The sequence below is a fragment of the Anser brachyrhynchus genome (genome assembly GCF_964034855.1).
Source record: "Anser brachyrhynchus genome assembly, chromosome: 12".
Classification (NCBI taxonomy): Eukaryota; Metazoa; Chordata; class Aves; order Anseriformes; family Anatidae; genus Anser; species Anser brachyrhynchus.
This window is the reverse complement of record NC_137707.1, coordinates 12,066,038-12,093,061: the sequence shown is the minus strand read 5'-3', so window position 1 is coordinate 12,093,061 and position 27,024 is coordinate 12,066,038. Positions and strand designations below refer to the sequence as shown.

Genomic DNA, 27,024 nt, shown 5'->3' with positions numbered 1-27,024 from the left:
AGGCCAGACTTATAAAACTTCACTTCTCTGAGAAGCCGTAGGCAGTCCAGGAGAGCAGGGAATAGCTACTCCTGCATTTACTGGAATGTGGAGTATATTGAGCAGTGGTGAGAACTGAGCTTCCTTTGGGCTCACTTTGCAGGGTGATGTTACAGAGGTGTCTGTGGCCCTTCTGGAGCAGAAGAATATCACTATGATTAACAGAATCCCTTGCTAATTGCAGCTGGCATTTGCCTTGAGTGCTGTGCCGAGCACAGTTTTCAGCAAAAAAAAGCCCAGCATGATTTTCTCATCATTTCATTTTTCTGAGTTAATCAACAGTCTTATTCAGACTGCTGTCTTGAACATTTAAACCTAAAGCCCTTGTGTTTTCTGTATTGTACTTGTCGGAAGGGATGATGGCTTACCACAGCTCAGATTTTCCTCCTGTTTAGTGTGTTCTCTGTTGTCTGGCTGCTGTTCAGTGTCCAGAGGTGACTGCTTCTTGCAGTGAAAGTGATAAGCGCTCTGCACCTGTAATTATGACAAGCGCATTCTGAACAGAAGCCTGTTTCGTAAGTTGTCTTCAGAAGCTAGAAACAATTTTTGCTACTCTGAATTAAACCATCTTGCTTCCTGTAATTTAACTGACACCTGTCCTGGTTTACTGGCCATTGCTGGGCATCATTTGTCATCTGAGCTCTTCATTTCTTCCCTAATTTAGACATCTGGCCTTTCTTTCCTCCTTTCACCTCAGTGACAGCGAGATGGAAATGGAGGCTGAGCACTACCCCAATGGAGTCCTGGAAAATTCATCCACCAGGATAATGAACGGCACCTACAAACATGAAGAGATCCTGCAGACGGATGAATCCAGCATGGGTAGGGCCTCAGGCAGGAGGGGTAATGGGAAATAGAAAGAGCCGGTATCAAGAGTTAAAGTTGTGATTGGATTGTGGGGGAAAAACATGTACTTTCGGGTTTCTTTCCCAGCCCCAGTGAATGAAGTTCTCGAGATACCTATTTCACAAGGAAAATGAATCTGTCTTGGAACTGAAACTAGGTTTGACTTTTCACAATCACACAGCAGTGCTGATGATGTTGTGGACCAGGGAAAGCAATAGGATTCAAAGGTTTGTTCAGCACTGGTCATGAATTCCGGCTCAGAAAAGTCCTGGCACTTCTACCAGCTGAGGAAATGAACCAAGCTGTGGAAGGCTGTCTGATTCCCAGCTGCAAAATGTCCTCAGCACAGTATGGTCAGCTATAACTATCTTTTTTTGTGGGTGCTTCAGCCAGGAAGGAGAGGATAAATGAGCTACACTACCTCTGAAAGTGGGAATTCCTCCAGTTATAGTGGGTCTTGTGGCCACCTAGTATTGGGAAGTTGGTGGTGTTGGTATTGCTGACTGAAAGTTTTCTGAGTCTAGGGTATGTTAGACCAGGTTTTTTTGTGGTAGATGCACTACATTGCACACATGAAAGGGTAACACAGCTGGAGTTCCAAGTTCCCATGATTTTATTAGAAGCCTAGATTTGTAGATAGTCCTCAACCATTAAACAAATGGAGTTCAAGAAAAACATGACCACCTGCTGGTTGTAGTGCAGGGCTCAGAACAAGCTGCCACTTGGATAAACTTTGAGCAGGGAGCACCTACCTGCTCCGGCAGGGGAAGGAGTTCGTGGCTAAGAAAGGGTTGCATGACACACAGCGAGCAATGGTGTGGAATGAGTGACAATTGTTCCTTCTCCCCTGCCTTTCCTCTAGAAGACAGCTGCTCCCAGAGGCAGCTCTGCGGAGGGAACCATGCTGCTACGGAGCGAATGATCCAGTTTGGGCGGGAGCTGCAGATGCTGAGTGAGCAGCTTTGCAGAGAATATGGGAAGAACACAGTGCACAAAAAGATGCTTCAGGTAAGCCTGGGCTTTATGCTGCCTCACTGCAGCTTTCTGGGCCAGGACTGGAGTTGTGGGTTTTCTTGCAGAGCTCTGGGTGGCCACCACATCTGCACCTGTTGAGGAAGAGGGGCCTGCATGGGGATCAGAGGATGAAACTCAGCAAACATAGAGCATGTAGACCCAGTTCTCAGCACAGGAGAAAAGAAAGAAAGCTCCTGCCTGCCTTCTAGGGGCAACTGCGTGCTCTTCTTCTCTCTAGGTGGCACTCTAGCTGCCTTCCTGTGCTGGCTCCCCTGCCAGGTGGAGACAGCACCCTCTTTAGTCCGCTATCTTGGTGGCCCAGTGTGGTCCCTTGTTGCCAAGAAGAAAAGGGCCATTTATTTTCAGGAGGTAGGCACCTGTCACATAGGCAATGGCAGGAGGTGCCCTGGCTGACAGACTGGGTGGTATTCCTGTGTATTTGCAGCCATGCATGAACTTACTGTGCCTTTCTGTTCTCTCACACAGGACGCATTTAGCTTGTTAGCTTACTCAGACCCTTGGAACTGCCCTGTTGGTCAACAGCTGGACCCAATCCAGAGGGAACCTGTTTGTGCTGCTCTTAATAGTGCTATATTGGGTAAGGCCTGGTTCCTATGTGAGCGCTACCCACTGGACATACCTGTTCTCAGGCACTGTCCTGTGGCAGGCAGCCCGTGAGTGTTAGGAAAAGTTTGGAAGTACTTATCTTTAGCCTTTGCCTCTCTTTCTATTGCTGAAAGGGAAGGGTTACAGGAAGGGAGGTAAGAGTGAAGCCTGCATAAAATGGATGCCTCTGATCTGATCTTTGTTTGGCTCCCTTGGATCTTCCTCAATGCTGCTTCCGAGGATTCTCTAAGGATTTTCCTCACCAGCTCTCTGAGGAAGCCAATATCTCTTTGACGTGTTTCCCTGCCTCTCTTCCTTCTTGTTCCGAACCCACCTGAATCAGTTTGCTGACATTAGCAAGGCTGTTTTCCATGTTGTTTGGGAGAACCTTCTGTTCAGAGAATATTGCGTTTGCCAGAATTTTGATCTGGCATCAACCTGCTTTCTGGTAGGGAATGCAGTTACTCTGTTGCAGCAGCTTGTAAGCAAAGCAGGTTCCCATAGTGTGGGCTCTAAAGCACAGAGGGCCATAAATTCCTCTTAGCTTTGAGGCCATGTTGAATACTCACAGTTAAATGCAGCCAGGGTTTTTCTTCCCTACAAGCATATGCCTTCGCCTGTTCCCATCATGTGGTGTACTTGTTGGAGCCCAGAGAGCCTGGCGTCCAGTGTTGGAATCAGGGCTGTGCTACTGGTGAAGACCTGCTCTATGCAGGGTCTAGCCTGGTTATAGGTTGGTTTTCTACAGCTATCAAGACAGCTCCCCTTTTTCTGATGAGCTTTGCTCCCCTGGTGGAGTGATGAGTATAGGGATAATAAGGTTATAACCTGCCACCGGTCTGCAAGAAAGGGATTGTTTCACTCTAGGCAGGTCCCTTGATCCTGTCACTGAATCCTGTGCGTGCTGTGCCATTGCTCAGATAACTTCAGAGGATGCTCTTCTGTCTTGGTCAGATCAGCCCATCCACAGCTGACCAAATGCAGTCCACTGGACAGCCTCTCTGAGACAGAGAGGAGACCGACTCCTGTGCAGAGTCCAGATCACTGTGCCCAGGAATCTTTCCTATTGGGTCTGTGCACCTGACATTTAGTGGGCCAGAAGGAGATTTAGAAATTATCTTCTGGGGGAAGGAACAGTTTGATGAGCAAACTCCTGTTTTGTCTGAGTAAAGGAACAGAAATTCTACAATTCAGAAGAGAGTCCCTTTCCCTGACAGTCAGCGTGGCCAGGTGTCCAGCAGAATGGCTGAGTTCCAGCCACTGTTTGACCAGTGCTTGAGAAGCCTACCTAAGTTGCTGAGGGATGTCACCAGTGAGAAATGAAAGATGGTGTCTGGAAGTGCTTTGTCACACAGCTCACGAGACACGTACCTTGACTAGAGCAGCTCTGAGTTCCCTGATGCAGACCTAGCAAACATGATGTTGAAAAGAGGTGGTGACCAGTGACTGAGTGTGTGTAGGCTTTAGATTATTGTATAGACTTGCACAAGTGGGAGAGGGAGCAGTTGCCTCTCCCTTAGGGCTAACTTCTCCTGCCTTTCCTTATTTTTCTGTGCTCTGATCTCTCATGCTTTGAGGGTTTTTAGCAGACGCTGAGGCAGCAGGAGCTACACTGCCTTTTTCTTGCTGTGGTCACCTTTTAGAAAGCAGCACTTTCTGAAAAGCAGCACTTTCTAAAAGGCCCTTTTGAGCTGTGTCCCCAAGGTGGGACATGTCACGCGTGGGCAGGCCTGTGGGGTACGCACAGGGGCAGTGGTGCAGAGCCAGCATTACTCAGCACTGACTTCTTTCCAGAGTGGCCGTCTTCTGCCAGGTTTGCTTGGCTTGCTGTTCAGCTGGGACATAGGGGGACCTGAGTGCAGGTGAGCCAGCGTGCAGCTAGGATGCCTCTTCTAAACAGATTTCTCTTTTTGCCCCCACAGAATCTCAGAACCTGCCAAAGCAGCCCCCACTGATGCTTGCCCTGGGCCAGGCCTCGGAGTGTTTGCGGCTCATGGCTCGCGTGGGCTTGGGCTCCTGTTCCTTTGCCAGAGTAGACGACTATTTGCACTAGCCACCAGAGCAAGATGGAGTTGACATCGTTGAGTGCTGCCCTTCACCCTCCGTTGCTGCCACTACAGCACCACCTCGTCTATAGCCTGACGTCCCTGCCACCAACACCCCCTCTAGCACACACACACTGCCTGTGAAAGGATTGAGTTAGTCCCTCACTACGTGGCCATTCCTGACCCCAGGAGTGACTGGCAGATCTTACTTGTCTCCCTGCCACTGCTGCGACTCCGGCGGCGCTCAGTATTTTGCTGGTTATTCTGATGTAGCGCCTTCCAATGTAGGGATTTCTCTATATTTTGATTTGATTGTTTCTTATGGATCCACCAGTATTTTATGTGGAGAGTTTTGCTGAGCTGGTTTCTGCTGATTTACTGAGGAAGCTCACGAAGTTGGTGACAGCTTGTTCTTTTCTTCCCTCCTCCCTCCATCTGTGCACATGCAGCATCATCTTCTGTGCTAGTTACCTGAACTCTTCTCACAGTGGCAGTTCAGAGGGATTTTTCTTTTTTAATTTTATTTGAATCCTGTTTATTAAAAAGGTCTCTTCCACCTCCATAAAGTCACTGATGTATTTATTGCCCAGAGACTTGGGCCCAGCCGTACACATCGTACATCCCCACATGAGACCTGGTGAGGTATGTCCTGTCAAGTGTTAATGATGGGAATTGGAGGAGCTTGGTCTTTACTGGTACATGCCTCTGTAAGAGCACAGGGCTCTCAAGTGCTTGTCTTTGTGAGTGAGAAGAGTAGAAGACTTGACATTGCCTGTGTTAGTTGCTGCAGTGTAGAAGCATCTCTCGTCCCCAAGAAGTGGGTAAATCTATCTCTCACAGTGGCTAGGGGGACAGGACTGACTAATACGGAATCATCTACCAGTGTACTGGTGGAAGTAGATCATGGTAGGAAAAAGTTGTGGTTGCTGCTCAGTTGGGCTGTTGGCTTGTGTGTTATATCACAGATCCCCATTTTTCTCCATATAGGAGGGCTCTGTCACTAAGACTCAATAAAATAGTATTTACTGATCCCCCATGTAACACTGATCTAAACAAGAATCACTAAATTTTAGGAGAGTCTTGAGAACACTGATTTGAACTGTGCTCATCCTGCAGGCTTCGAATGCCCGGATCAGGTTGTGGGTTAGCGCCAGTGCTAGGTTTGTAGGGTCTGAGACATTAAGAAGGGAGCAGCAATTTTCTTTGAGGATTGTTAAGAAAATGATTTTAGTTTCACATCCAAAAGTGACCAGCAAGGATCTGTGGGTGAGTAACCTCTGGGTAGGATGGACATGGTAATGACTGCTGTGGTCCAGGGACTCAAGTCCTAAGCTTTTGGAATTCAAACCATCAGCCTGTGAGTGTTTCTGAGCGTGTAGTTTGAACTGGTGAGGCTGTGTAGCAGGATGCATGCTTTGCATCCTCCTATAGTATATACCATTAGGAGGCTTCTGTTTCACACTGGCTGCACAGGAGGAATTGTGCTGCTGCACCAAATGAATTTAAGTTCTGTAGCTGTGACAAGGGCCCAGGGGAGCTTGTACCCAACATGTATTTTACTGCTATTCTTGATTTTTTTTTTTTTTCTGGAAGGCTCAAAACGAGTAGATTGTCTTGAGGTTTGCCCTTAAAATGGAAGTTAGCCTGTGCCAGGGCTTGAAGCAGCAAGAGAGCATTTAAGAAAGAAAGATTGTGTGAACTCAATGTGGTAGCCTGGAGCTTTAACACTGCTGCATTTGCAGACTTGATTTACAGCTGGAACACAAAGTTTGAAATCAAGGCAGAGCAGGGGGACAAGCATACAGAGTAAGATTGTTTGTGGCAGTGCTGACGGCAAATGGCTGTGGCTGTATATGTGTAGGTGGTGTTGGAGGTGGCTAGAAATGCTTACCACTACCTTTTGGTGAAGGTATACAATGTGTAGAGGCAGTGCTAGTGCCATGATGGTCTAAGAAAGCAGGTAACGTGACATTTGTAGGTGCAGGATATATTTTTATTAGATCAACTCATTTGAAAAAAAGTTTGAGGGAACTCTGAGAACTGCAGCTGTACTTCTAAATAAGTAGAAGTAGACGACTGTAGTAAGCAAAAGAATTTAACATGGAAATCTGGGGCTTCTGTTTAAATTCAGGAGAAGAGCTCATGTGCCTGAAAACTTACCAATTTATTTTCACCTTTCCTAGTTGGCTCATGGTGGATATTATCCCAACCTACCATCCTTACATTGCTACAATTGCTCAGACACTTTAACTCAGTGGACAGGCTTCCTTCCTGGAGTGTCGGATGCTCGCTGCGAGCGGTGCCTAACCCAGCCCGTTGTGCCCCAGTGCTGCTGCTGAAACTGAGGCAGTGTGTGAATTTGTCCCGGTGAGAGATTCTTCTGCGGGCTCTCCATTTCTCAGACCCAGGCTTAGGGCACACTGGCAGGCTGATTGTGGGTACTGAGGTTGCACATACTACACTAACTGGCTTTGCCTTTCGCATTTGGCTACTTCGTGTGCTGTTGGTTATCATTAAACTTGTTGCAGTCTGGCTGTAGTCAGACTTCCTTTAATTTGTGTTAATGAGGCCATCTTTATCCAAGTTTTCCGTTCCTTCTTTTTGTTGTAATTTGTGGTTCCTTTAAGCAAAGTCTCTTTGTTATGTATCACATTAACATCTCCCTTGGTCTCTCAGCAAAGCTGTGCTGACTATCCTAGAGCATTTTTTCATTTTCTTTCCCCTTTCACTACAAAGAACCAAGAGATGCTCCTTAAATACCTGGTTATTCTGGTGCCAAGAGAAATGTGATGAGGTGGTCTTCCTGGCTTTTCATGGAGACTGTTCCAGTGGTAGAAACCATCCTGCTGTTGTGTCAAGGTTAGTGCTGAGAGGCCACATTCTTAATTATATTAATTGCATGTAGCAGGGCTGAGTCACTTTTTCTGCCACTGATGCTGTGCATCATACAGTGGCAGTTGATCCCCGGAGTCTGGAGAGCAGTGATGTTTTTCACTTCTTGTACTCAAAGCAATAGTGCTAGGTTGAGTTGTTTTTCCCCTTTCTACTTGATCCAGTTTCTAACTGGCCTCACAACTGTAATCAACACACGTTGCTGCTGCCAGCTTCTCGTGAGCTCTTGCATCCGGAGTCCTGCTTCCGTTTTTTGGGAAGTTCAGAGGTTTTTCTGCTATGACGTGTTCTGTTATTTGTTTTTTTTTTTTATTTCAGGTTTTCTTGCGGCTTCACTAGTGGATTCTGCTTGTTGTGCTTAGGTTCTGACTACTGTGATTATGAATCATTGTGGGCAAGATGAATGCGTATGCAGCATTGGGGAACATGTAGGTGTAGGCTCAAACCTACCATTGTTTCCTAGGTGAGATTTCTGATTTGGTTTTCCCAGGTTATTTTTAAAAGCCTCCTGGTCCTTGAGTTTTCCTGGCTATTCCTTGAGGATTTGTATTTTGGAATGTTGCTATGATATCAGTGAGATTGATTTGAATTGTTGCAGTCATTTTAAAAAGGGAACAGAACTAAAGTGAATTAAGGTCTTTAATTTTGAGCACGGATACAGTATAACCAGAGGCTTCACGCAGTTTAAAAGTTAATTTTATAAAAGGAGTTTGGGATTTATTTCAAGTGTCTCCATGTTTTGCTCAGAAACAGATGAATAAGTGAGAGAGGCCTTAAGAGCACCCCAGCTTTATTTTATTTTTATATTTATTTTCCCTCACAGTGTCACTTCTCCCAGGAGGCCTTCAGTAAGGCCATGCAAATGATTGTGTAGCTGCTAGGAGAAACTGCTGGTTTCCCATTTCTTGGTGAGACTGACAAGGTCTCAGCTATGCCCCTGTATTATGATGCTGATGGCATCAGATGCAGGACCTTCATCACGTGAGGTTGTCAGGTAGCTTGCTCTACTGAGCTGACTTCAGATCCTAGAAGAGGGGTTTCCAGACTACAGCCACAGACTACTCACAGTTCAGGAGACATTTCTATCCATGCAGCCACAGAAGAGGCTTTCTAGCTGTGGCTTCCTTCCCAGGGCACATGAAATGCTGCAGCTGGAACAACTTTTCCGGCTCTGCCATCTCTGCACACTCAGAGAACCTCATGTCTCAACTGGTCAGTGCAGTGTCACCACCACAGAGCTGCAGCCCGTGGGCTGGCAGACGAGGGCCTTTCAGAAGAATAACTTCACAATGACCAAGTGAAAATCTGCTTTCCATGGGTGCTGAACTGCAGCCCTGCACATCACAAGCTTTGTTTTCGAGACCAAAGTCTTGCCTGTGAAGTGGCCCTTTGAGAACAATGTCCTGGGAACTCAACGCTTACGGGGTTCAGTGAGCTCTCCTATGGGCAGGGAGGGCAGCGGTCTGTTCCCTGCGTATCCTGAGATGTGCTCTTAGAGCCAGCTTGTTGTGGGAAAACTTGTTGCTGCTACCAGATCTCCCTTCTTGCCCCTTTGCCTGTCACAATCACAGCATTCTCCCACCTGTGTTAACATCAAAGTGGTATCTGCAGTGTTTGGTGCTCCCTTCAGCCTGGAGTTGGACTGGCTGTAGCACTTCTGCTGTTCTTCTGGAGTCTGGTTAGAAACTGAGCCATTGCACGTGGCCAGCAGAACGGAGAGGGACTTCAGAACGAAGCACTGGGTAAGCAGCATCCAGCTAGAGGGGGGCAGCTGTCCCATGACTGCTCTCCCTCCCCTCCAGCCCCTCTGTGTGTGCCAGAACTCCTGCTCATTGCTTTGGGATATGTGGTGCTATTTCCAACCTCCTGGTTGTGCTCACTGTGCTGCTGCTGCTGATCTGATTTGGACACCAGGTGATGCCGTGTCTGGCATGGAAAATGGGCCTGGGAGTATTTCATCTTGTGGTTGTGTGCACTTAGGTTTTTCCCATCTGCCTGGTTATTCCGTCTGGGATTTTTTGTTTGTTTATTTTTGTTTTAACAGTGACAGCTCTGCCTGACGTCAAGCTGTGTCCTGATTTGTCACAGTCTTATTAAGACATCTTTATCATTCTTGAAATAGCTTTGTTCTTGAAGACTCCCTTGAACAACTGGAACAACGAGAGTTGGGTTGACTAACTCTGGGGATTGAACTGATCATTTTCCTCCTTAGGCATCAGGCACAATGAATTATCTCCTTGTCCGGCAGAGCAAACCTTGTTGGATTGCTGTGATGCTGCTGTGCTTTGTCACCTGTCTTAATACCCATGTAACACATTGCTTAAATACAAGTTTCAGAGTTCCCTCCGCCATCATGGGGTTGATTGAGAAGGCTAGCTGTGATGACCAGGCTGTATAACCACGTGTAAATGCCGTGAAGCTATGCAGTGCACAAGACACGATTGGGAGGTTCTTCCCATGAAGCAGCAGTGCGCAGTCTCCGTGGGGCAGCAGGCGGAGAGGTCCCTCACACTTCAATCCTGCACACCGTGAAACCTCATGGAGCTGGTCACAGCTGTCCTGAGAGGCTTCTGGGGTCCAGCCAAGGCCAGTTTCAGACCAGCAGTTCCCTCCTGAGAGGTAGAGTTGACCTGTAGCACCTTTGTTATCCAGTGTAGTTGTGTATACGCAGGACTGGGACAGTCTCACCTGGGAGAGACTGCCCAGCATTGTTGGTTCCCTGCATGGGAGAAGGAACGTGTTCCTGAAAAGGTGGTCGTGGTCTGCCCTGGTGTCCCATTTGCAGGAGGAGCAATTTGCTTAAAACCGTGCCCAAGTTAAGAGCAGTGGTGGATCCTGAGGGGAGTAGGTCTAGAGAAAGCTGGTGTTGGGACTCCAGCTGCACATCTCTATCCCTAGATGCTTCTGCAGAAGGGTGTGAGGGCAGGGAGTGGACACGTGCTATGTGCTGCTGAGACCCTTCTGCTGCTCCAGAAGAATGAGTGGCACTCTGCAGTCCTGCAGCTCTGAGAGCCAAAACGAGCTGTGAGCAATGCCCCGTCAGCTGCGTAGGTCAGAGCTGGAGGAAGTGTTGGTGGAGGGTGTGGGGGGGGAAGTGGGGAGTTACAGCAGATTCGGGGAAAAGGGAGCAGCTGAGAGCCTGGAGGCCTCCTCCAGAGGAAGCACCGACTGCTCTCCACTATCCTTCCCTGCAAAAAGAGCTGATGGGTGAGCAAATATTGCGTGTCTGTCACTCTCCCTGCATCCCACACACGGTACTCAGAGCCTGCAGCCTTGAGCTGTAGCAATGCCCAACAAACCAAGAGCTCATCCAGGCTTGAAGAGCCCCTTAGCTTCCTGACAACCGTTTTATTTCCAGGAGGGAGGCATAACTGTTTCCTACTCACAAGAAGAAGGGTCCTGTGTGGGGTTTACACTCACAGTCCTGCAGAAACATTCCTGGAGGTCACGCTCCTTGTTGAACTTACCCTGACTAGGCAGACACCTTTTCTCTGGTCACTCCACTTGTGTCCAGGAATGTGCTCTGATATCCAAACCCCTCTGCTCAGGAGGGCTTTACCTGCTTCCTTTTTCCACAAAGAAGCACAGGGGCTTCTGCATGCTGGGCTGCTGGGCTTCTCAGAGGTTCAGGCATTGAGAAGGAGAAGCAACAGCGGCTCTGGGGATAATCAGGATTTTTAAGAAAATTTTAAACATAGAAGTGTGGTGACTTCTTCAGACTAAGTACTCTGCACAGGCGTTCGATTGGGATTTTCTCTCTCGGTCCCACCTGTGCACACTCTTTGTGGCTCTCCAGCCAGGGGGGCAGGAGGAGGCTGCCGGCACCTGAAGCTCCTGCACACAATCCAATCCATTCAGCGGTGCAAGCCCAAGGACCTGCCCATGACACAGTTAACTCTCTTCTGCTGGTTGCTCAAAACTCAGGTATGAAATGCTCAGCTGGAGCGTGGGGAATGAGGTCTTTGCAGGCTTCCCATCAGCCCTGGACAAAAAGCCACAATTGGGCTGCGACAGAGCAGATCTCCCTCTGCCGCTCCAGACTTTTCATCGCCTTTTGAGAGGGTTTTCTCCTCTTTGGTACACCATCAGCTAAATGGACATTACACAAATTGTGCACATTGGTTCAGTCTAAGCTTAGTATTTGTGAATTAAGTTATCTGATGCTTCGCATGAAAACTTCAAAGGGGGAGGGGGGATTTTAACTGAGAAAAGCCTATGAAAATATACTGGAAATATGGTAAAGAAATCAACGTTCTGCTGTATATTGACAGAATTATTTTTATTAAAATACACATCCATGTGCAAGAGCTAGCGTGGAGCCGTGTGCTTTGTGAGTCTCTGCTTGCTTTGGACACCTGGAGTTGTGCTGGTGAAGACAAGCGGCCGCGCCAGCTCAGGTGCACAGGCAGCAGCCTGTGAGCGCCAAGACGTGGGCTGGGGTCCGGCCCTGCCTGAGGGGGGTGTCCTGCCTGCGGGCAGCCCCTGGGCAGCACCGTGGGGTGGTTAGCGCAGGGACACCCCGCGGCGTGGGGGATGCCAGCCCTGGCACCAGGTGGATGAGCTCTGCGCATAAGGCAGTGGCGCCGTGCTTCCTTTCTGTGATTTCTTAGCTCTTATGGGCTGAAGGTGTGCTGGGCTGGTGCTGGGCTGGTGGGGTTCCTTCCAGTGTGGCCATTCACAAGTCAAGTGGTCAGGGTGATGCTGAGCTTCAGCCAGCTGCCCCGGGAAGGACAGCAGAGCCCCCTGGTGCATGAAGAACTCCGTGTTTGCAGGAACTTCTGGGACTTGTTGGCTCCAGGATCGGATTTCCCTGTCCAGAGGTGAGCAGACGGCAGCAGAAAGGTGTGCTTGTCATTACGCAGGTCCCTTGCGGTCATAGAAGGCTCTTAGCTCAGGCACGGCTGCCCCTCACGTGCATTAGAGGGCAATAAGCAGTCGCCACTAGGACTTTCAGGTAAGTCCTACCCAGGTTTGATACCAGGATATGTGCAGGGCAGTTCAGGTACAGCAGCTGCTGACATAAGCAGCGTGCCACCATTTTCTCAGTATAGCAGAAAGCACATGATGGTCATTCTCCAAAACCTTTTACAGCATAACTTCTGCCACACTTGCTAGACCCTGCCAGAATAGTGGCAGTTTTTTTGTTTGTTTTCCCAGCACATGCTTGTGATCAAATCCCTGGGGGAGACCGTGAAAAGTATTTGTGCCCTTTTGTTACAGACCATCTTCAGGCAGGGCCTGGGTTCTGTTGCCATCTTCTTCCCGATGAGGGACCACTGCCCCATCACAGTCTCCTTACAGGCATCGCCATCCGGCTTCACGCTGCAGCCTCGCTGTCCTCCAGCACCTCAGAATAGCGCTCTCCTCTTTTGATTGCATTTAGAGCAATAATTTTAACTTTCAAACAGCCGTACCCCCACCTAGGCTGCAGGAACCTGCAGGAATGCCTCACACAAGTAGTCCCCAAGCTGGGAGCCCCGGGGCCTGGAAGAGCTGGGAATACCACAGGGGTCTCCTGTGGCGTCTGGAAGGTTGGCTTGCTGGCAAGACCTACCACAGAGAATTTAGGAGGTCTGGCAATTTGGGTGTGGAGTTTTCCTCAGTGGGCTGACAGACTGTAAAGATGTCATCTTTCTAGTGGGTGGCATCCCTGCCCATGGCAAGGGGGGTTGGAACTGTAAGATCTTTAAGGTCCCTTCCGACCCACGCCGTCCCATGACTCTGCCGGTGAGCTGGCAGCTGCAGGCAGGGCTGCGGGTTATGGTGCCGCAGGGTTTCTGCAGCGAGGAGCCGCCCGCTGCTTCCCCGTGGGGAGCTGAGGGGAAGCCGCGCTCGAGGTGGCTCCGCTGTGACTCTGTCAGAGTGACTCACTTGTGCACATGTGTACATCTGATGTGAAACCCCAACCTTCAGGTGGTTCATCATGTGCTGCATTCTCTAACGCAAGCACCTGAAGGCTCTCCCAGCCAGGGAGGGCATTTTTTGTCATGATTCAGAAGTAGGGGGTGTTGTCCCCCCCCGCAATGGTCGCAGAGTCATCCAAGAAGTGTGCACCCACTTGATGTTCCACACCTTGCAACGAATGATGTATTTAAATATTTCCCTTTTGGACCATGTGCATGAGCCGTTTTATAGTGTGTGTGGGGGGTTGAATATCTGTTTCCTCATGTGATAACCATGCAGAGGGAGGAGTGCCAGGACATTAGGATATAAGGAACATAAGTCAGTACATGGCCAGGTGAGCAAAGGCCAGCACAGTTACTGAAAGGGGTCTAGAGAGCCCACAAATTCATTGCTGTCTTTCTCATAGCGGGTGCGATGTGTCAGCCCTGTAATCTTCCTTAGATATCTGCTGCCCTTCATCAACATTTTCACATCTCGGCAAGAGCTACACAGCTCTTTTTGCAGGTCAAAGTTATTGTGATTAGATGCCTGCCCTGACAAGAACTGCTTTTTCTCTTGAGCATCGTGTTGCCCACCCATAATAATCCAGTCTTGTTGTGAACCTACAGAAATTTGATTTTTAGTGACACCTGTGCTGCTCCCACCCCTCCCCAGCCCTGGGCAGGGTCTGCAGCCAAGGCACCTATTCTCATGCTCGTGTTACCTGCAGAGTATGCCCAGCGTCTACAAAAAGAAGCTGAAAGTTGGGTCATGTCCTCGTCATACTGGTACTGTGGACATTATTTTTAGTCTTCCTCATCTGTTTTGCACTAAACACCGGTGTATTTAGAGGCTGACAAGGCAGTGAGGGAGCTGCATTTGGCAGATCAGTATATTCTCCCTCAACCCCCTGCTCCTGACCATCCAACACTGGAGCACCTGCAATGCGTGTGGGGCTGAGAGCATGCCATGAAGACATAGCCTAACACGAGTCAAGGCCTGGCCCCACTGTCACATTCCCAACGATGCACAATGTGAAGAGGCAGAGTTCCTACCCCACGGAAACGTGTGCCTGTACCAAGCAGGTGTTTTGGTCACACTGTGCTCTGAGCTTGTAGGATTTGCTCCTTGGGCTGAAAAACTGAAAAACTCAAACAGCAGCTTGTGGAAACGAGTCTTTATTATAACTATTTCCTCCACTGGGCGTGTCCTGGCAGGGCAGTAACAGCGTAAGGTATGCAGTGTCCAGCTGGTCCATGCCGCTGCAAAGCCCGGCCTCCCTCGGGGCGCAGGCTGGCTCCATGTGCAGTGCCTGTGCCCGCTGCCGTGCAACCTTCTGGAGAACTACAACGAGCGCTCTCTGCTCCATTTGGAGATAGGAGGGCTGGAGGTGCGAGTCTGACTGTGGATGGCAAAATGTGGATTTCATTTTTTTCTTCGAAGCTTATTTATCGCTTTCTTCACCCAGGGCTTCTGAGGGTCAGTACAGACCTTGAAACCTGAAGCAGTCACAATCCTGCAGCAAGAAGTGAGAAAAGATGGTGATAAAACAAACTGTAAGCGATTCCCTTTCTATGTACAACTTCCCCTCCATTCCCCCAACCTCGATGTACTCCCAGGAATGTGATCCCAGCTGGACCCATCTTTCAGCTGTCTCTGGGGCAGGACAGGATGGGGGAGAGCTGTTCTAGTTCCCAGGCACAATTCTGTGACAAGGTAGGAGACAAATCCAAGCAGTGAGAGTGCTGGATACTTACACTACTGCAGGTAGGGCGCAGTTTTTGGGCGTCTCATAGAAACTCCGTATATTTGCAAGCCGAACATTTTTCTGTGCATAATGGAAGCAGCATTCAGTAGGTGTGGGGAGTGCTGTGAATGGAAAGGAGAGGATTTTGTGAAAACTGTTAGCAGCACTGGGCAAATTCCTTTGTCAGACAACTACACCATACAGTATGTAAGACAGAGGTTGTGGAGTTTCTTAGCAGTTTCCTGCTCCCTTGCGCTGCACTGGGGAAATGGAAGCCCACATGGGGGTCGAAGCTTTCAGGCCAGAGAAAGCTCAGCGCACCTGTGGCAGGGATTTGCTTCCCTTCATGGCGGTATGCACAGAACTCCGAAATGCTGGCAAAGGTGGGGGGAATGGCACTGGATCCAGCACCCTACAGTCCACATCGTAATGTGTGCAGCAGCTGCCAAATTGCACAATGGCATTGGGCTGCTAGGTCTGGGGTGTGAGGTTTTGTGTGTCTCCAAGGTGGGGGTACAACTTGCAAGGTATTTTGGGAGTCTGCAAACAGCCGCACGTGCTCCCCAGTGCAGGACCCCTCAACCCACTTGATTATCTAGCTGAGCCCTGGGAAAGAGCTTCCAAGAAGATGATTATCTTCTCCCAGTTACTGCAGCATTTCCCTAAGTCAGCCTGAGAGGTCTCCTCCGCAGAGGGACCTAGCCATCCAGCAAGAATGCGGCTCACCCCACGCTGCCGAGGCAGCACTTTACCAGCCAGCACATGCCAGCCCTGGGGCCAGCTTTACTGAGGCCACCCAGCTCCGGGTTCTGTCCCCATCCTTCCCTGCACCCCTGGGACGTGCAGCCCTGTCCCAGCCAGGAGCCCTTGGGGTTGCTCCTCCTGCCGACAGCGCCGTCCCCGCTGGGCTTTCTTCCCTGACCTCCCCAGGGCAACACAACCCAGCCACACAACCCAGCCAGGTCCCCAGCCCTGACACCAGCGGTGGCTGGCGAGAGCAGGGTGCTGGCAGCCCGCGAGGTGCCTCACCTGTGGTGCAGTGCTGGGAGAAGGTGAGGAGCAGCACGAGCAGCAGGACTGGCCTTGTGCTGAGCATGGTGGCTGTGCGAGGGCTCTTCCTCCGTGCCGCTTTGTGCTGTCCTGCACGGCGTCTGTGGCCTGGGGTCTTCCTGCGCTGCAATTTATCCTGTGCATGCCACAGACTTGAACTGCTGTTCCAAATATTTTGGATATTCTAAGAAGCCAATTCTCAGGATTGAGGGGATTTCCTTAAGATGTGGTTTATTACAGGGGCACGTCCAGTGACACGTAGAAGAAGCAGTGGACCAAAACAGCCACTTCCACTTTCTGTGGAAGAGTTGCAAGACTGAAGGGAGGTGTCAAGAGCCTTTGGGGGAACTACACTTTACCCAGGAAAGTAGATAAGAACAATTTTATGTGAACTTGCTGAGAAAAGCAAGCCATGGGGTCTAATGATTTCACGTTCAAATGATTTTCTAATAGGAGAGACAAACAACAATCTAGAAGAACAAAAAACAATCAAGAGGAACAAACAATCAGCAGGAACAGATAGATCACTTACTGATTTGCCTGGATTCAGAGTGTAACTCTTAAACAAAACATCGATTAATGAATCTCCTCCAAACCTGCCTCCCCAACCATCCTGGCCATGTGCTTTCTGCTATGCTGTTACAGAGGGCACTGCATTCAGCATGGCATGGGATGAGAGTTTGTCAGGCAGGAACAGACACACAGGACAGAGTTAGAAGGGGCCCAGAAGCTGGGGGTGTCTGTGTGGGGGTGGGTGAAGATGCTTTTAGTGGGTTTGGGAGACTTGCAGAGAAAGGGAAGAAATGGGGCAATGGCACCAGGGGGCCTGAGGAGAGTCTAGGTCTGATCCCAGATGGAAAGAAAGTGTTGCCTCTGGCCCCTACACCGGTGATTTGATTGAGATGAGAAGGTCAGAGGGACGGAGGACTTATGGTCATCAGTGCACAGAGAGGTCATTTCTGTGAGGCGGGCAGGGAGATGGGATAAACCCTGCCACAACCCCAAAGAGCAGGCCCAGACCCCAGAGAGGACCCTGAGGGCAGCACCACAGAAGTTTGGATTCTGTGCAGAGAGCTGTGCACGGGGGGGCAAGATACAGCTGTGGTCTGTGAGAGCTGGGGGGTGAGGACCTGCTGGGCACCCATGTGGTATGGTGGTGAGTGGGAGCGTGGGAGGCCAGGACTTCTCAGAGAAGAAAAGTGTAAAGAAAGTTCCTTGAAGATCGTATATTTGTACAGCTTCTCTGGAAGGAGAAAGGAGAAGAAAACAAATGTGCTGATGACTTCATTTTCTAAGATAGAGTCAGCAGCCCACTGGGTCTGGCAGCCTGGTGGCTGTGCAGAGATCTGGGAACGGCAGTGTTGGGGGCAGATGGCAGCAGAGCAAGGTTGCAAGCCCCATCTGCCAGATCAAGGAGTCCCTTAGCGATGGGGCAGAGGTGGGAACAGCCCTGGGCAGTGCTGTCTACCCCAGGGTGATGGTGCTGTGTCCAACAGTCCCTGCTGCATTAGCTGTCCCTGTGCTGGGAGTGCAGAGAACCAAGAAGGATATAATCTCCCAGACTGCCTTACAGGTCTGAGTTATTTCTAACCCCTTTTTAATCTTTCCACAGATTCTAATGCAACTTTGCCTCTGTAAAAGGGTTCTGCAGGATGAAAACACCCAATACACAGCCTCTGAGCTCCTTTCTACTGCCTCTCCACCTCCCCTGCCCCTCAGGCTCTTCCACCTTCCCCTTTCTAGCTCCCACCACATCTATAACGTGCAGACTCTCGAGCTGAACAAGCCACCAGGGTCACACCACCTCCTAGACAGGATTTAAAAACAAAAGGCTGTAATTAAGGCCTCTCCAGGAGAGAAAACTGAGCTAATGGATTTTTTTTTCAGCCATCTCCTCACTCAGAAAACCTTATGTGCCAAGATCTGATCTCCCTGTCAAGGTTTTTTTGAGGGACATGTTCACTTCTCCGTTTCCCTAGCTAATTAATTCTGTCCCCAGTCCAATCAAAATTGTTAGTAGATACCCCAAGTAGTTGCTTTAAAGCAAATGAGTGCATGTGAATTATTTGAAGGCCAGAAGACCCCCCCGCCCCCCCCCCATGAGGTTCATTGCAGGAATGGGCTTTCCTTTATGTCTCTGACCCAGGCGTGGGCCTCTGAGCTTGGGTTTAATTTTCTCCAGCTCCTTCCAAACAGATGTACTGAACCTCCTGTAATTCCGCCAGGGTTGTTAGGATTCAATAGGAAGAAGAATTTAATAGGAATTGGAAGAAACAGTGATGGGGAGGTTTCGACAGTCCCTCACAGCTTATGCTGCTCAGTGCAGGCAGCATGCCCAGCGTAAATATCTGCTCCAACGTAATCTTTTCGATGTTCCGTAGGAAAAAAACTGCTCCACCATGGTCTTTCAACACTGATGATGGGCTTCGTGACCCCAGGTGCCCTGGGCTGGAGAACTGTGATGGTGGGAATAAACTCCCAGCCAACCCCGAACGTGTGCGGGATTTGCTGCTCCACCTGGATCCATAGAAGTCCATGGTTCTGGATGGGGTTCATCCCAGGGTGCTCAGAGCGCTGGTTGACATCGTCACTGGAACACTCTCAATTATCTTTCAATGGTCTTGGGAATCTGGAGAGGTCCCTGTTGACTGGAAGCTGGCAAATGTTGTACCAATTTTCAAGAAGGGAAGAAAGAAGATCCTGGTAACAACAGGCCTGTCAGTCTCATGTCAATGTCTGGTAAAATTAGGGAGAAGATTATCCTGGGAGTTATTGAAACGCACCTGGGGGACAATGCAGTCATAGGTCACAGCCAACGTGGGTTCATGAGGGGTATGTCCTACTTAACAAATTTAATTTCATTTTATAAGATTACCCATCTAATTGACCAAGGGAAGACAGTTGATATAATCTTTCTGGATTTCAGTAAAGCTTTTGGTACGGTTTCTCATAGGATCCTACTGGACAAAATGTCCAGCATACTGCTAGATAAAAATACGATGGGTGAACAATTGGCTGACGGGTAGGCCTCAAAGGGTTATGGTAAATGGGGTTATATCAGGCTGGTGGCGAGTCACCAGTGAGGTCCCTAGGGCTCCTTTTTAGGGACAATTCTTTTCAATGTTTTCATAAATGATTCGGCTGTAGGACTAGAAGGTGTTTTGAGCAAGTTTGCTGACAATACTAAACTAGGAAGAGCTGTTGACTCCGTTGAGGGTGGAAAGGCCTTGCAGAGAGATCTGGACAAACTGGAGAGCTGGGCAATCACCAACCATATGAAGTTTAACAAGAGCAAGTGCCGGGTCCTGCACCTGGGACGGGGCAACCCTGGCTATACGTACAGACTGGGCGACGAGACGCTGGGGAGCAGCCCCGCAGAGAGGGATCTGGGGGTTGTGGTTGACAGCAAGCTGAACGTGAGCCAGCAGCGTGCCCTGGCAGCCAGGAGGGCCAACCGTACCCTGGGGTGCACCAAGCACGGCATTGCTAGTCAGTCGAGGGAAGGGATTGTCCCGCTCTGCTCTGCGCTGGTGCGGCCTCACCTTGAGTCCTGTGTGCAGTTCTGGGCTCCACAGTACAAAAAGGACGTGAAACTGTTGGAGAGTGTCCAGAGGAGGGCTGTAGGGATGGTGAAGGGCCTAGAGGGGGAGACGTGTGAGGAGTGGCTGAGGTCACTGGGCCTGTTCAGCCTGGACAAGAGGAGGCTGAGGGGAGACCTTATCACGGCCTACAGCTTCCTCACGAGGGGGAGTGGAGGGGCAGGCACTGATCTATTCTCTCTAGTGACCAGTGATGGGACCCAAGGAAATGGTGTCAAGCTGCGACAGGGGAGGTTCAGGTTGGATATCAGGAAGAGGTCCTTCACTGAGAGGGTTGTCGCACACTGGAATCACAGACTGTTAGGGATTGGAAGGGACCATGAAAGATCATCTAGTCCAATCCCCCTACCGGAGTAGGAACACCTAAATCATGTCACACAGGACCAGGTCCAGGTGGGTTTTGAAGGGCTTCCCTTCAAAAAGTGGAGGGAAGGGAGACACCTCTGTGAGAGCAGATTTAAGAAACAGAAAAAAAAATAATTGTTGCAGCCCCGGCCTCTCCTCAGAGGGCAGAGGCGGATCCTCACCGCAGGCAGCAGCTCCTGTCAGGAGATCCTGCTCCGGTGTGGGCCCTCTCCACAGTCCCTGCAGGCGCCATTGTGGGGACATGCTGGGGGGGGGGGCTTCTCAGCAGTTCCCTCCAGCCAGCCATGCTCCCTGCACCAGCTGCCCGTGGTCGTGGTCGCCAGGGCAGATCCATCCGGCCCCCTCTCTCCCTTTGGCTGGCAGGCAGCAGGAAGCCCTCTTGCCTCTCCAGAGTTGAGCTGGAGGGCAGAAAGGTGCTGCCCCCTGCTCCTCTTGCTCTGTCAGGTGGCCACAGCCTCTTCTGGTGCCCTTCTGGCACAATGGGGAGGCAGGAGGAGGGAAAGGAAAGTGGGGAAGGCTGAGTGATTTCCAGGAGAGGCCTCTGAATTCTCCAGCTGTGCTGGGAAGAGGGAGCAGTTGGAGTGCTGTGGCAGCGTGTGGGGAAGCTGTCCCTGCAGCCCCGCAAGAGAGGTCCCACGAGAGACCCCAGGAGCTGCTGCCCATGGGGGACCCACGTTAGAGTACTTTGCTCCTGATGGATGGACCCTGTGGTATGGACCCATGTTTGGAGCAGTTCTTGAAGAGCTGCTGCCTGTGGGAAACCCACGTGGGATCGGTTTGGGAAGGACGGCATCCTGTGAGAGGGACCCCATGTGGAGCAGGGTCAGACAGTGACCGTGAAGGTGTGACGGAGACGAAGCGTTACGGACTGACTGCAGCCCTTTTTTCTCTGTTCCCCTGTGCCGCTTTGGGGGAGGAGGTAGAAGATGGTGGATGGATAACAGAAAGGTGTTTTTTTTTTTTTTATTTTTTTTTTTTATTTTCTTGCTGCTCTAGTGTGTTAGTAATAGGTAATAAATTACATTAATTTTCCTGTGCTAAGTCTGTTTTGACTGTGATGATAATTGTTGAGTGATTTCCCTGTCCTTATCTCAACCCTTGAGCCATTTTCATTGTATTTTTTCCACCCTTTCCTTTGAGGAGGGGGAGAGAGAGAGCGATTGGGATGGAGCTCAGCTACTCAGCTAAGTAAAACCTCCACAAACCCTGAGGAGCAGGGAGTACCGCAGGGCCGCTACCTCCCCCTTGGGCCACAGCATCTTTGCTGACACACCTGCTGGAGCTTCCCTGCAGATGTCTCCCTTGCATTTTCAAAGGCGCCTTTGTGCGCACCCGAATCTCTGCAAAACCATTGCTGTGACTCGGATTCGAACCGAGGTTGCTGCGGCCACAACGCAGAGTACTGACCACTATACGATCACAGCTGTGCGGTGGGAGGCCTCGCGCACACCAGGAGCAGAGGCAGGAGAGCGTGCTGGCTGTGACGGACCGCACCGTCCCCTCTCCTGTTGTGGGGCACCCGGCATGGCCCAGGCCATGAAAGCCGGCTATTTTGATCAGGGCAGCTTCGAATGGGCTTGGCTGCTGCTGCTCGGAGCCTCAGCAATGTGGAACGGGGCCCTGAAGCTGCTGTGTAAAACTCTGGAGATGCTGGATGGCAGGCAGAGACAGCGGCTGCTGCAAAGGACGGTGCCGTCTGATGTGCTGCAGCAACGCAGCAGGGAATATCATGCTGTGGGGCAGGATGTGGTAGGGTATGACAGCCTAATATGGCAAAAGTACAGTTCAAGTAGTTGTACAGTAGGCGTGTAATTAGTAACACGCCGTGGTGAGCCTCAGAGCCGTCCCAGATGTCTCTGCTCATATCAGTGCAGCTGCCCAGAAGAGGTGGAGTTTTAATAGGAAAAGATTTAATGGATTTAACAGGAAAGAGTCAGTATTGGGGAGGCCTTTGCATTACCTTGCAGCTTCTGTCCTTCGCAGCACAGGGAGCAGGGTTTTTTTTCCATCGGATACCCGTTTTCCTGGTGCCCAACCCTGGGTCTCGAGGGCGGTGCTGCATGTGGAGCGCTGCGCGCTGCTCTTAGGGGACTGACGGCAGTGCCTGGAGGTCTGCCAGGGACCCTGCAGGCAAGCCCCATTGGTGGTGTAGCTTCTTCTCACGGATGTGCATTTTCAGGGCCTCCCGCACATCCTCATGCAGGAACAGGGCCTAGGGGGCTGCTGCCTATCCAGAGCAAGCTGCTCCTGCAGCCATGCGCACTCGCCTCAGCATCTGCAAGAGATGGGGGACATGGAGTGCTGTGAGCAACAGTCTGCTGGGACGGGCCCTGCGCCTGGGCCAGGTGGCCAGCTGGCCTCTTGAAGATGGGGCCCGGCTGCCTCTGGCTAGGATGCAGCCCAGTCCTGGGCAGAAGAGGGGCCCTAGGGGACCCCAGAACCTGCAGGAATCAGTTTCAGGGCCAAATAGAGCTCTGTCTGTGTCATGGACCTTCATGCGCCTTCCCCTGCCTCGGCTCCTGGCACTGAGCTGCTGGCAGAAGCAGCACCCCAGTGAGCCTGGCCCCAGCTGAGCACACCGAGAGGCCTCGTGTCCCATCCCTTGGTGCACTGGGATCCCCGCAAACCGCCAGCCTCCCTGCCCTGCCAGGCTTCCTGAGAAGGGCTGGCCTGGAGCCTCCCTCCTGCCTGGTGGCCTCTGCCTGATGTTCTGCGGCAGCAGTGCAGGGTGGCCCAGGCCACCAGGAGCAGGGTGGCCCGGGCCACCAGGAGCAGGACGAGGCCGGAGCCGAGGCAGAGGTAGCTGTGCAGTGCCAGTCTCAAGGTATCCAGCATGCTGGGGCCAGAGACAAGTGTCTGTTTCATCCGCTGGAGATGCTTCTCCATGCGACAGAGGCCTCTGTGGCTGCTGTCACCAGGAGATAAGGGCAGGAGTGAGACTGTGAGGTCGCTGCCAGCTCTGTGACACCACTGAGCGCACCACAGAGCCCAGGCGGAGGGCGCAGACGCTGGACCAGAGAAGGGCACCCAGCAGGGCCAGTGGCTGGGGATTCTGCAGGGAGGCCCAGAGCAGGAGGCTTGGGTAGGCCAGGCCCTGCTGGCTGTGGAGAGCGATTCGTAGCTGTCAGGAGAGGGCGGTAAGACCGAGGAAGCCAGGCGTTTCACCGGCCCGAAGGTTCCTGGAGCCTCAAGGCAGTAGTTTAAAACACTTCCTCAAACTGAAGCACCTCTTTACCTGGCAATATCTACTCCTGACTTGGATAGTGCTGCTTTTCCTGGCCACGGCTGAGAGATTCTGGTGAGTTTATGGCAGTTATTTGACCGGTGTCTTATTGCTATAGTTCTGCCTTTGTCTTTTTGGTCGTGGTTGCCAATACTGAAGGATTTCTCCAGAGAGGGTAGTTTTCTAGCCACCCTCCTGGACTTTTCAGCCACCTGGAAATCCTAATGGTGGCCTGGCTGCAACACCTGTCATAACACAGGATCTGGACCAGGGTCCTGCTGTCCGCGCAGAGCAGGTTGCTCCTCCAGCTACATGTGCGTGCCCCAGCGCCTGCAAGAGATGGGGGCCATTTTGTGCCCTGAGTAAGAATCTACCAGGACCGGCCCTGGGCATGAGCCTGGTGGCCAGCTGGCAGCTAAAGAAGGGGTCTGGCTCCCCCCGGTCTGGATGAGGGCCAGACTTGGGCAGCACAGGGGCCCTGGGCCAAGAGGGACACTGGCATCTGGAGGAAAGACCTTTTCCCCCAGGCCTTGTGTCCAGATGGCAGCTGAAAATGGGGGCCCAGCTGCTCCTTGTTTGGTTGTGGCCCAGCCCTGGGCAGCAGCCAGGCCCCCAGGCTGAAGAGCCAGGGCCACAGTCCCCCCAGGCCTGGTGGCCAGCTCAAGATGGGGACCCTTTGCGTATGGCTTTTATGCACCCTACTTGTATGGCCCTGTGCTGGCAAGAGTCACTGGAGTCCCAAGAGGAAGAGGAGTACAGACAGCAGGAGGCTCTGGCCTGCCTGGCAAGGAGCCTCAGCTGCCTCTCCCTGGGCTGCAGCAGCCACAATCAAGGTCATACCACAGGAGCTGGTGGCCAGTTGGCAGCTGAGGATGGGGCTGGAGGTTTTGGTAGCCCAGGCCCTGCTGGCTGGTATTTATAGCTGTCAGGGTTCTAAGACCAAGGAAACAGCATGTTTCAATGGCCCGAGGGCTCATGAAGTCTCCAGGTAGTAGTTTGAAAGACATCCTCAAACTGAAGACCTTCTGGTCCACCCCAGAAATGTCCACCTGCCTTTTTATGTCCATGAGCCCTCAGATTCTGAGACTTGCAGTGTGTCACAATTGTCTGTCAGCACCAAATCTTTTCTTTCATGGAAGCCACTGCCAAAGGTGCTGCTGCCAAATTCCTGTTCCCAAGGAGATGGGAGTTCCAGCACCGAGGCTGTCAGCTTCTCAACATTGTCTTCTTGCCCTGCCAAGGGGTTGAAGCCTGGTCGGTCTGTGGGGTTAGGGTACTGCCACCCCCCAATCTCCTCCTTAGGGGCAATGAAGCTTCAAAGCTGCGTTGCAAAATACACAGCTGTGCACATAGGTCAACAATGGGTCAGCAGTTTGTATAATAAAAACATGGAGAACTTTTCCTGGGTGGCTATTGCCTGGGGACTGCCAATCAGCCAGCTGATGCTGAGTGGTTGGTTTTGTATCACTTGGTATTATGATTCTGTGTTTTGTTTTTGCTTTATATTTTTTCCCCCTTACATATGAAACCTTGTCAGGAAAAAGAGAAGGAAGTGGGGCAATGTTTGGAGCCTGGCCAAAGTCTTCCCATGTGCGCATTGCACACGATGAAGTTCTGCTTGCCTGGTTTGCCATCTGCATGCCGTTGCGAAGTTGTAAATGAATTCCTTAATTTGCTTGGTTTGCACATGCAGCTTTTAATTTACCTGTTAAACCATCTTCATCTCACCCCACAAGGTTTTGCACTCTTACCGCCATCCCGCCAGGGGTTTGAGCAAGCTGTGTGGGTCTTAGCTGCCTGCCGGGGTTCCACTACGACAGCAGGGGTGCAGACTACAGGATCCGGGGGCTTCTGAAGCAGTACTTGCTGTACGTGTCTGCAGCCAAAGACCCCTCTGGTAGCCTCTGTTTCCAAAGTGGCTGCCAAACCTTCCTGCCCCCCAGCTCTCCTGCAATCCCCGAAGCAGCAGGGTCCTTCCTGCAGGGTCCTGCAGTGCAGCAGGGGATTGTGGTGTGCAGAGGAGCAGAGGAGCCTCTGGTACCTAGGCAGCCATTGGCGCGCAGCTTTCCTCCATTCCCGTGGCAACGAGCAGCAGCCTTCACCCCTCTGAAGACAGGCTGAGTGAGCAGGGGTTTGGCCTGGAGAAAAGAGGGCTCTGGGGAGACTTCATAGCAGCCTTCCATTGTCTAAAGGGGGCCTACAGGAAAGCTGGGGAGGGACTCTGTCAGGGAGTGTGGTGATAGGACAAGTGGTAATGACTCTAATCTAAAAAAGGGTGGATTTCGATTAGATATTTGGAAGAAATTCTTTACCGTGAGGGTGCTGAGGCACTGGAACAGGCTGCCCAGAGAAGATGTGGATGCCCCATTCCTGGAAATGTTCAAGGCCTGGTTGGATGGGGCTTGGAGCAGTCTGGTCTAGCGGGAGGTGTCCTTGCCCGTGGCAAGGGCATTGGAATTAGATGATCTTTAAGGTCCCTCCCAACCCAAACCACTCCGTGATTCTGCAGTTCGGCTGAAACCAAAATGGTGTCCCCCTGCCACAACTGCTGAGGCTGGAACCCAGACAGAGGGCCCACAACCTGCCCAGGCAGACGCCTACACCACGTGCTGCAGGGGGACCGCCTGCTCCACAGGCTGCAGATGAACCTCTGCTCCGTGCCTGGAGAACCTCCTGCCCCCCTTCTGCACCGACCTTGGTGGCTGCAGAGCCGTGATGAGAGGGAATCTCATTTCTCACCCCTCTCTCCCAGCTGCTTTGTGCAGCGGTTTTTCTCCCTTTTTACTGTGTGCTCTCCCGAGGCACAACCATCAGCACTGGAGGGCTCAGCTCTGGCCAGCGGCAGTTCCCTTTGGAGCTGGCTGTTCTCGAACACGGGGCAGCTGCTGGGCTGTTCTCTCAGAAAGGCCATGTCTCCAACTCCCCCCTCCCCCCCCACCCCCCCAACCTTGCCATATAAACCCAGTACACCCCCTCCTGGCCCAGCCCCAGTGAGACTCACAAGGCTTCAGGAGGCAGTGGACGAGCCCTCGTCCCACCCCAGCCCCTTGGCCCCCAGCATGAGTGGCTCCGTGACCTGACCAGCCAGCAGCAGCACTCTGCTGGGACTGGGAGAGAGAAGGATGCCATTCCTTGATAGTGTGTGAACTAAACCTTTATTTGAGGTGTATTTATTTGCTCCATGGGCGGAAGCTGGCAGGGCTGCAGCATCCCAGGATCTGGTGCCTGGCTGGTCAGTGCAGCACAGGGCTCTGGGGAGGCCGTGCCATCCATCAGCATCAGGGACCTCCGCAGGATGCTGTGTAGAAATATTCCCATCAGAAAGCTGGGTAGCCTGAACTGGGGTGTCTGCTCTGCATCAGGAGGCACGAGACTTCTTCCTTTTGAGAAGTTTCTCAACTGCTTTCTCCACCCAACGTATCTTTGGGTTTGCACAGATCTTGGTCCCGTTCCTGGTCTCAAACCTGATGAGATGAAAGGCAAAGGTTGGTGAGAAACAACAGCTGCAATCCCAGACCCATGTCCTCCCTCTTCCTTTCCCTGCAATCCTTTTCCCTTCCCTGTGGCCCTAGATGCTCTGAAGAGCCTTCAGGAGCCCCAACGGACTTGCGTCCTTAACCATGCTCTGTAGAAGTGGCCAGAGAGTTGTGTCCTCCCCGCTTTGTGCTGCCAGTCAGCCACCCTGCTGCAGCCACTCCTGTGGATAGAGGCCAT

General features: G+C 51.4%; 2 protein-coding genes across 6 annotated transcripts in view; one reads left to right on the top strand and one right to left on the bottom strand.

Annotated features, from left to right (window-relative positions):
- Window positions 1-5,116, top strand: part of RANBP10 (RAN binding protein 10) — a 77,483-nt gene extending 72,367 nt beyond the window's left edge. For 2 of the 5 annotated variants that reach the window (XM_080552570.1, XM_080552566.1), the window contains exons 11-14: window positions 704-861; window positions 1,748-1,893; window positions 2,386-2,497; window positions 4,428-5,116. In XM_080552570.1, the coding sequence (XP_080408696.1) occupies window positions 704-861; window positions 1,748-1,893; window positions 2,386-2,497; window positions 4,428-4,558 (547 nt within the window). In that variant the 3' untranslated portion in view covers window positions 4,559-5,116. The remainder of the gene's footprint in view (window positions 1-703; window positions 862-1,747; window positions 1,894-2,385; window positions 2,498-4,427) is intronic. The other 3 variants (XM_080552567.1, XM_080552569.1, XM_080552568.1) reach the window with 3 other exon arrangements.
- Window positions 5,117-6,057: 941 nt separating this feature from the next.
- On the bottom strand, window positions 6,058-18,204 carry LOC308176363 (uncharacterized protein). The gene is made up of 4 exons (XM_080551987.1): window positions 15,825-18,204; window positions 15,394-15,446; window positions 15,083-15,194; window positions 6,058-14,841 (listed from the first exon to the last, which is right to left on the bottom strand). The coding sequence occupies exons 1-4, from the start codon at window positions 16,166-16,168 to the stop codon at window positions 14,751-14,753; spliced, it is 600 nt and encodes a 199-aa protein (XP_080408113.1). The 5' UTR covers window positions 16,169-18,204; the 3' UTR covers window positions 6,058-14,750.
- Window positions 18,205-27,024: the final 8,820 nt, after the last annotated feature.